This window comes from Podarcis melisellensis (assembly GCF_964234715.1).
Source record: "Podarcis melisellensis genome assembly, chromosome: 3".
In the NCBI taxonomy this organism is placed as follows: Eukaryota; Metazoa; Chordata; class Lepidosauria; order Squamata; family Lacertidae; genus Podarcis; species Podarcis melisellensis.
Genome location: NC_138530.1, coordinates 103290058 through 103300229, shown reverse-complemented (window position 1 = coordinate 103300229; position 10172 = coordinate 103290058). Strand labels below are relative to the sequence as shown.

General features: G+C 44.9%; 1 protein-coding gene across 1 annotated transcript in view; it reads right to left on the bottom strand.

The window, feature by feature from the left end:
• Window positions 1–278: 278 nt before the first annotated feature.
• Window positions 279–10172, bottom strand: part of LOC309367263 (uncharacterized protein) — a 35950-nt gene continuing 26056 nt past the window's right edge. Inside the window, exon 5 of the mRNA XM_081906677.1 lies at window positions 279–504. Within this exon, the coding sequence (XP_081762803.1) occupies window positions 459–504 (46 nt within the window). The 3' untranslated portion in view covers window positions 279–458. The remainder of the gene's footprint in view (window positions 505–10172) is intronic.

Below are 10172 nucleotides of genomic sequence, written 5' to 3'. Positions count from 1 at the left end.
ACTGTATTATCGTTCTCCCAGTCTGACCAGTCAGCTATGAGCTCTTTGTAAAACCTACACCTCTGTAATTGTTAGGCTGCCAGAGACACATATGGAAACACCTTTTGGGTTAATGAATATTAATTATTGTAGCAAAGTTGGAGGTAAATACTATACACTAACCTTGGCCCAGAAGATGAAGACTCTCCATCATAGTCAGGAGCCCTGCCAGAGACACTCAGAGTGAAGCCACTAGGGACCACAGAGCTCAGCGTATTTGATGGCAGTGGCTAAGGAAAATGGAGATAAAATCTTGATGGAGTCCCACAGTCTTGCCAATCCACTAGGCATGTTAAGCCACCACCCAAAACTTTGGTCGTGGAGGACAATTTCTTTTTTAAGAACTTGGAGGTAGCTGTGTGTAACTGCCTTGGCGATGACAAGTGGTTCAGGTGAAATAATACCCTTGTTGCCCTTGTTCAAAAATCCAGACAGTCCCTTTTCCCTGTTGCCAGTTGAGTCTTCCTTCAAAAGGGAAATGAGGAGTCACACATCAAAATTCCTTTGCTAGAGAGCATCTCATTGCATACCAAGATGTACCAGTGATTGCTGTTTCTTGTATATTTCAGTTCTGAAAACCAAAGTGCTTAACATTTTACCATATGAATAAGCACTTACTCATAGTTAACTATCGAGTGGCTGGTCTTTAAATGTTTAGATACTACCCTTCATCGAAAGACCACAGGGCAGCTTACAACACAGAACCTAATGAACAATGGATGTCAATATATAACATAAGAAGAATATATAAAATGCATTTTTCATGTTTTCTATGGACTGGGTCCCTGAGAAGAGACTTCTGCCCAAGTAATAATTTTTCTTGCTGCAGAATCCGCATGGATTCATAAAGTTCCATCCGTTAAATATGTGTGTTTGTGTGTATTTATACATATATAAGATGTGTTATATAATGCCATTTTTATTGCCATCTGCCTTGAATCAGTCCCCTGTGGGGGAATGACAGCTACCGCCACTAATTCAATTACGTGCAGCACCACCATGTTGGCTGAAACACGCCCTGTTGACTGAAATGTGTTTTTATTTTATTTCTTTTGCTCGGGATCTATAAGGCTGTGGGCTTAAGCGAGTAAAACTGTGACTGGGGCGAGCCTTCCCCGAATAATAATAAATAATAATAATGAAAGAATGCTCAGTGGGTATGTTTACATTATAAAGAAAATTTAAAATTAACACCTTGGAGAAAGCACCTCTGAACCCTGGACAAATGTTGCAATAGAGGTCCAAGGTAGAAAAAACAGGCGAAGGTTAATCCAAACACCAAACCAAATAGAGAAGAATTACAACTGCCTAATAGACTGTTTTCTTGTTTCAACATCTGGAAAGATGTGGGAGGCAAACTTCATTGTTTTTGTACACATTCCTGATGCCTAATTTCACCCACACCTGTATATTTTTAAACCTTTGTCTTGTTCCCATAAAGCCAACTCAGTTGTGCTTAGGTACCAAGGTCTGGATGCCAAAGAATATTAAAAGCTGCAAATTTGCCCATTAATGTGAAATGGCGCCCCATCCCAGAAATCCCAAGGAACTCTCATTACTGTTGCATCTCTTCAAGTAACCAGAAAGTGAAGCATCATGCTTCTGCATTTGTAAGAACTCGATAGTTTAGTGTGGCAGTGCCTAGACTTTGAAACTCCCTGCTTATTGAGATCAAGCAGGCGCCTTCAATGTACTAATTTTGGCACCTGCTAGGAACATTCCGAGCACAATTCAAAGTGTTGGTGCTGACCCTTAAAGCCCTAAACAGCCTCGGTCCTGTATAGCTGAAGAAGCGTTTTCACCCCCATCGTTCAGCCCGGACACTGAGATCCAGCGCCGAGGGCCTTCTGGCGGTTCCCTCATTGTGAGAAGTAAGGTTACAGGGAACCAGGCAGAGGGCCTTCTCGGTAGTGGCGCCTGCCCTGTGGAACGCCCTCCCAGCAGATGTCAACGCATTAAACAACTATTTTACTTTTAAAAGACAACTGAAGGCAGCCCTCTTTAGGGAAGTTTTTAATGTCTGATGCTGTATTGTTTTTAATATTCAGCTGGAAGCAGCCCAGAGTGGCTGGGGAAACCCAGCCAGATGGGCAGGGTATAAATAATAATAATAATAATAATAATAATAATAATAATAATAATAATAATTATTATTATTATTCCTGTTTAGACAAGGCTACCTAGGTGCTTAGAAAGTTGAGGTACTTTTAATCTGTTTTAGTAGTTTAACTTTTATATCTTTTAAAGTAGGCTTGTAATTTTCTCTGGATTTTACTGTTTTATGTAAACTGTTTTGAGATTTCTCGCAATCAAGCTGTATATAAATTTCATTAAGTAAATAAGTAAAGGACATAACCGGCGGAGTATGAATCATAGCCATGGCTTATTTGGCATATGTGTAGATATTCTCTCTGGTAGAGAGCTTTTCCAGTATGAAGCCTGGGAACGAGAGGTGGTAGCAGAATTTTCAGCAGAATTTGGGCCCTCTGACCTACTCGCAAAGAGGACACTGATTTGCATAACATGTGCACCCACATGAATTGTATCATATGCAAATTTGCATCCTCTTTTACAGGCAGAATTCAAACCATCCTGAGCGATGGGCTGCTTCTATAATGGCCTGCCATTGTCTCTAAAGCACTGAGAGTCAGAGGGGAGGCCAAAGTGAGGCCTCCAGAGATTGATGGACTCCCAGCTCCCATCTTCCTCAGGCAGCAAAGCCAATGGTCATGGCTGAAGGGAGTTGTAGTCCTGAATTCAACCAAAGCTCCTGGCGGAATCTTAACCACTTCCCATTACCATCTTGTATTTTCCTGATTCTTTATGGATATCTGGACCATAAAGAAGGCTGATCACCGAAGAATTGATGCTTTTGAATTATGGTGCTGGAGGAGACTCTTTAGAGTCCCATGGACTGCAAGAAGATCAAACCTATCCATTCTTAAGGAAATCAGCCCTGAGTGCTCACTGGAAGGACAGACCCTGAAGCTGAGGCTCCAATACTTTGGCCACCTCATGAGAAGAGAAGATTCCCTGGAAAAGACCCTGATGTTGGGAAAGATGGAAGGCACAAGGAGAAGGGGACGACAGAGGACGAGATGGTTGGACAGTGTTCTTGAAGCTACCAGCATTAGTTTGATCTAACTGCAGGAGGCAGTAGAAGACAGGAGTGCCTGGCGTGCTCTGGTCCATGGGGTCACGAAGAGTCGGACACGACTAAATGACTAAACAACAACATTTTCCTGATTCCTAATCAGAAAAATCATTTAAAACTGCCTTTATCATTTAAAACTGCCTTCTCTAGCTTCAGAAAAGCAAAGTCTTATTAACCGATTCCTGTTGTGCTTGCTGAATGTTGCCTCCTCTGATCACAAGCGCATTGTGGCCTTCCTTTGTTTCTGAACCATCGAATACATCAGCCTCTTTCAAGTTGTCTCTCCACACTGAAAACCTTTTCTCTGCCAGTCTCCTGAAAGCACGGTCTCCAGTTCTCACATTATTCAGCTGCCATTTTCTAATACATTAGATCACCCAGGCTATGCCAGAGCTCTCATTTCCGTGGCGATTGCTTCCTTTCGTATCGTAGAACGACTTTTCCCAGACTATGAAGTATGTTCTGAGTTTCAGGTCCAAATAAAGGCAAAATCCCACAGTGAGGCACACTGGAAAAACGGCCAAGTTTTATCTGGTTTTATGTCAAAATCATGTGAAAATGTGGCACGTAAATCTGCCAGGTTTTACACAATGCTGGGCCCAGGTTCACTCAGAAAGGAGGAGGTTCTAGTGAACCTTTAGATAAACCTGGTCTCAGCTTGTCAGACAAGGAGACAATCAGGTCTCGCATGATGTCGACATACATTAAATACAGGCCACATTGTCCCATTCATATTAACTATTCCTTGTTTGCTTGAAGTACAACTTCCAAGCTCCCATCCCCCCCCCCTATAGTGTTTGGCTACACTATGGGCAACCTCTTCCTTATTTATTCTGTGGAGCCAAGACCTGCTGGAATCTGTTCATCAAACAACTCTAAATCTTGCTAAAACCAGCCTTGTTACATTTTCACTTTCTCATAGCCACCCCCCACCTCACTCCAGTTGCATAGAAAAATCTGACATTTGTTGAATCAAAAATTCTCGGAACTTGTCCTAAAAAACGATTCACAGAAAAATGCTTCTCCTGAACAGTTCAGATTGAATGCTCTCCTGGGTATCTTTTATTTGTCTGAAAAACACTCAGCACACCAGTCTAGGCATGCGCTAGTAGCCCCATGTCAGAGAAATCCATCATTTCAATTGTAAACTCCTAGAGGCAGGGGCCTCTCTTATATCAAGTATATTTCAGAGAGTTTGTGCTCAGTCCCTCCTCAGCCACTGGGCCTCAGTGGCTGGACCACACCCCTGGCACTCAGAAGTGATGAGGCAAATTCCACAGCGTGACTTCTCCATCAACTGGTTAAATATCCATTTCCAGCTGGGTGAACTGGAGGCAAGCTTCTTGGGTGAAAAGAGCCTGTGACATACACCCCCCAACATTTCTCCAGTGAAAATAGGGATGTCCTACTATAGTAAAGGTAAAGGTACCCCTGCCCGTACAGGCCAGTCTTGCCAGACTCTGGGGTTGTGCGCCCATCTCACTCAAGAGGCCAGGGGCCAGCGCTGTCCGAAGACACTTCCGGGTCACGTGGCCAGCGTGACATCGCTGCTCTGGTGAGCCAGAGCTGCACACGGAAACGCCGTTTACCTTCCCGCTAGAAAGCGGTCCCTATTTATCTACTTGCACCCGAGGGTGCTTTCGAACTGCTAGGTTGGCAGGTGCTGGGACCGAGCAGCGGGAGCGCACCCCGCCGCGGGGATTCGAACCGCCGACCTTTCGATCGGCAAGCCCTAGGCGCTGAGGCTTTAACCCACAGCGCCACCCACGTCCCATTGTCCTACTATACCCTCCAACATTTCTCTGATAGAAATAGGGATGTCCTAAGGAAAAGTGGGACATTCCAGGATCAAATCAGAAATAGGAATGGCTTCTGTAAACCCAGGGCTGTCCCTGGAAAATGTGGGATGTAAAACTGCAGCCAAGTACAGTCATACCTTGGTTTACAGATGCTTCAGGTTGAGTTTTATTGGGTTACGGACTGCCGAAACCTGGAAGCACCAGAACGGGTTACTTCCGGGTTTTGGAGGCTACGTATGCACAGAAGCGCTGAATCACAACCTGCAAGTGTGCAGACACACCACTGTGGGTTGCGAACGCTGCGGGTTGTGAACGTGCATCCCACACGGATCACATTCGCAACCCGAGTGTCCACTGTACAACATTCCTACAGTGGACATGTTAGGGGATGTTTTGTACCACTCAGGAGAAGACTTCCTGTTTCCTCCTGAGCTGGGGCAAACTTCCACTACATGTGACTTGAAGAGGTTGTGGTCTGTTGAACTAGCATGGAGGAGCACACGGCCTCCATATTCTGATCAGTGTGTGTTCTCCATTTTGTATGTTGCTGTGTGTTTCGAGAAGTGGCTGCTTAGTCGCAGTCACTTGGGACTAACTTCTTTATGGAATAGTTCTAGTTGTTATGTAACCTAAGCCTGCCTTCAGGGATAGGTCTGTAAACCTGAATGAATCGGTGAGTAAACTACTTTTATATTAACGTTAGTCAGATTCTTGTGTTTATTCTTTTTAAGAGGGATTAGAAGGGATTTTACCAGGAAGGAATCGTTAATAGTAAGACTCAGATGAGTCAGCACCAAGATGATCACTGCATAATTTAAAAAGGGGGATGTTTGGAACTCTGCTAGAATATGGAATTTGCTAGCGCAATTTAGGAAGGATATCATTAAATAATGTATCCTCTCCTGCCTCCCTAATCATCCCCACGGAAAATAGGGACACTCGGAGGGTCTGCTGTGATCCTTAGTCCTAGTGAAATCTGACCAGGGAGACCTTAACCTGGTGCTAGTGCTGGAGCAGATCTCCCTGCTCAGATGCCACTCACTTTTCTAGAGATTAGTTATGCTGTCACATGCACTATAGGGCTGTTTGGAGTCTAGCTTTCCCCCCTGTATTTAGAGCCTGGCTCAAGCCATTTTGATACCTGAAGCAGAGCACCAAATTGGAGAGCACCCTGCTGCTGCCCCCTGAATTGCCAACAGCTGGAAAGAAAGTCGGGGGGTGCCTGCTGCCCAGTCAGACACTCCATGCAAGTACCCAACTGGACCGACTGAAAGCTGAAGCAGCTGACCTAGAAGTTGGGACCCTGAGTCTCAAGAGATTTGGCCAAGTGGGGCTTAGGGAAGGCCTACAGGAGGTCTCTCCCCATACATTCTGGCCTCAATTTGGGGGCAGCTGCAATCACGGAGCTCCAGTAGAATGCTGCTCAGCAACTTCAGATTTCACCTGTGAACATTGCCCATGCTGTCTGTGACTGTTGGGATTTGTCATCCAACAACATCTAGAGGACTTCACATTTGCTACACCTGCTCTAACCATTAAACAACATTGTAGTTCACACAGAGTTGTTACAGAAGACTTTGTGTGGCAAGGCATCCCTCCTGCCCTTCGGACCTCCCCAATACCAAGAATAAGAGGCATGCCAACAAATATTTGGGTGAAATCAAGCCACAACTTGACTTCAGATGTAAGATGTTTGGCATAGGCATTGGGTAGACCCCACCCTTCTGGCCTGCCTGCCTGCTGGAAGAACTTACATTCTGGGGTCAACCAGAAATGAGAGAGTCCCTGACCTACATCAAGGAGTAAGTCCCCCACTGGATTACACCTGGGGAGTGCTGTGGTCCCTCACCCACACATAGGTGTCCAGATAGAAGTATGTCCCCTGGATTCATTTAATGGGATACCCCATTTTGGAGGGGCCAGGCAGAGGCTACTACCTCCCCTCTGTCCAAGACTACATATCCTGGCATGTGGGGGAACTCTGACCCACAATCGCACCCACCAGAGAGGGTAAGCAGACTTTTAAAACAATAGACCAGGCATAGGCGAACCTGGCCCTCCAGATGTTTTGGGACTACAACTCCCATCATCCCTAGCTAACAGGACCAGTGGTCAGGGATGATGGGAGTTGTAGTCCCAAAACATCTGGAGGGCCGGATTTGCCTATGCCTGCAATAGACATACAGATCTGTACTGAGCACATTTCAGAATTGTCCTTGTACTTTACAGGATGATAGGAAGACCTAGCTAAGTCTGGTCATCTTTCTAGGCTCCTGCTCTTAGCTCTCCCTCTGTGAAACGCTGAAGCAATGTGGGAAGTTTTCTGCACAGTAGGTAAACCCTCCGAGAGCCATATTAAGGAAGGAGGCTTGACAGCATCTCATTACATCCAAGTAGAATCAGGGCCCCAAAGAGTGGTTTTTACCTCTCAACGTTTCTTGTATAACTTTAGCCGCTTGCAATCAGAAAGGCCGAAGACTCTGAGAAAGTTCCGATTGATGACGGATTATTTAAACTATGCTGTGAAACACTTTCAGCTTTAAAATGTTCTATGCCCTGAAGGATTTCATGAAGAATGGCTGCATTCCACAGCAGGAACAGTGTTTGGAATGCTTTTCCTTGACTCAGTCTGCAGACAATGATGATAAATTGAATGCATTTACTCCGTATGCGCACATGCATGTGTGCAAAGTTTTTTCTCTTCTCTCTTTTTTTTTGGACAGGTGTTTTTATTTGCTTTCTTTCGTACTGAAAAAGAAAAGAAAAGAAAAGAAAAGCCTCGCTTGTTTTCTACCAGGAACATGAAGATTGATTCCTTCCATATTATTGCCTCTAGGAAACCGAGCAGAGGATATAAAAACACCACAAATCAACGCACATTGCATGCCAGCAGAAACGCTCTCAAGCGTTCCGTGTTGGCTGCATTGGAGACGCCATGTTAAACTATAGTTCCGCATTATGCATGTGGGCATTTAGCATCCTGAGAACAAGGCTGTACTCTCAGTCATTTTGTCTTCCCTCCACTGGTGGCACCAGGAAAAAAATAAGTTCTGAGGGAAGGCACAAAAGGGGCAAAGTATGTGTCAAGGTGAGGGATGCGGGTGGCGCTGTGGGTTAAACCACAGAGCCTAGGACTTGCCTATCAGAAGGTCGGCGGTTCGAATCCCCACAACGGGGTGAGCTCCCATTGCTCAGTCCCAGCTCCTGCCAACCTAGCAGTTCGAAAGCACATCAAAGTGCAAGTAGATAAATAGGTACTACTCCGGCGGTAAGGTAAACGGCGTTTCCATGCGCTGCTCTGGTTCGCCAGAAGTGGCTTAGTCATGCTGGCCACATGACCCGGAAGCTGTACGCTGGCTCCCTCGGCCAATAAAGCGAGATGAGCGCTGCAACCCCAGAGTCTGCCACGACTGGACCTAATGGTCAGGGGTCCCTTTACCTTTACGTGCCAAGGTGGGCGAGCTGTGCCATACACATTAAGATATACGAAAGAAAAATAGCAGTATATGACAGGGATCCAGCAACGGGGGAACCTCCTTGTTTTGGAGATGCCTGCTTCCCTGCCCTCCTTCTTGCCCCTACCACGATTGCCTCTCCTCCACTGGCATGGTCATGATATTGACAGTTTCTGCTTATATTTTTGATTCACCACAGTGTAGCATCTGAACCTTCAAGTGTGGTTAATCAGTAACGTTTTGCTTAAAAGCCAGCTTTCTGAACCCATGGGTTCAAGTTATCTCATTTTAGCAAACCGTAGTTAAGACTAGGGCTGTGTGTGATTCGGCTCAGGACTAGATTTGGTGATGTGCATTGGGGGGCAATTTAGTTTGGATTGATTCAGACCTGGCTTATACCCTGAACCAAAATCAAATATTTGGAAATCTGAATTTTCATTCCTTCCATTGACTTGCATAACTTTCATCCCCTTACATAGGTACATGGACTATGAGGACATGGTAGCTAGCCCCTTAAGAGACAATTAACTTTGCTGAATTTCAGACAGGTAGATTCAGGGTTTTGTGTGCTAGCCATCTTAAAATTTGCTCTTCAAAAAGTAAAATGGCCATAATTTTCTTGTTCCATCACATGCATTTATGTGTATGCAAGTTTGGAGATTTGGTAGCTGTCTCCAGAAGGGATTTAGCCTAACGAATTGCAGACAGGTAAGTCAAGGGCTTTTTGTGGTAGCCTCTTTTAAACCCACCCCAATATTTTTTTTTAAAGACCCTATAGTGTGTTGTGCACCACAATTGCTATCTAGATGCTTCATGCTAGTGCCAAGCATTATCATTTATACATTTGCTGTTCATGTACTATTTATGCATTGACTGTGTACAATATACTCACAAGACACAAACACCCACACAGCAAAGTACTCATGAAGACAGACTCCACTCCAGCTCCCTTTCCCTCATTGCTCCCTCCTTACATAGTGTTGTTTTGCACTTTGGAGACAGGCTGTCTGGTTTTCTTAGAGAGCGCTTTGAGCTCCAGTTCAGCCCCAAGTGCTCTGGATTGATTAGGAGTCGTCCAATGCACTTCAGACCGACTCAGAGATGGGCTTTGGGCCAGGACTACTTTGGACTGAATTGGCCCAGTTCACTTTGGAACTCAGGATTTGCTCAAAGCGGTTGCACAGGCCTACTTAAGACTAACTCTTTATTGGGTTTGGGTCTCTTAGACAGGGGACTCAGCTATACAGCTGCAAATATAACGTTTTATGTGCATTATACCAAAGTGACACTAGATGGGGGTGGTGAGCTAATGGCAAATTGCATATATATTTCAAAACGTTTTTAAAAAGCATTTTCACAGTGGTTATTAAAAAAAATAATGTGTGTATAGATTCAGCCAGAGCATACTCAGTACATCAATAAACTATGACTTCCAAGATTTATTTTAAAGGAAGCAGTGGAAATTAAACTGGTTTAAGTTTGATAGAGAGGAGGGAGGGAACAGCATATACAGTCAAACCGAGGCAATTGCAAGCAGCTCCACACAGCTTCAAGGAGGTCTTGGTTGTGCCTGCCCTCTTAAGTCCTTCTCCCCTCCTCTCAGGCTTCCCCTCAGCTTCTACCTCTGCCTCCTCAACCAGCTGTCCCTCCTCCTTTGCTTCTTCCTCAGCCTCCTCTCCTTCTTCAGTTCCCTTATCCTAATTGTCATCACACTGTAGTTCACAG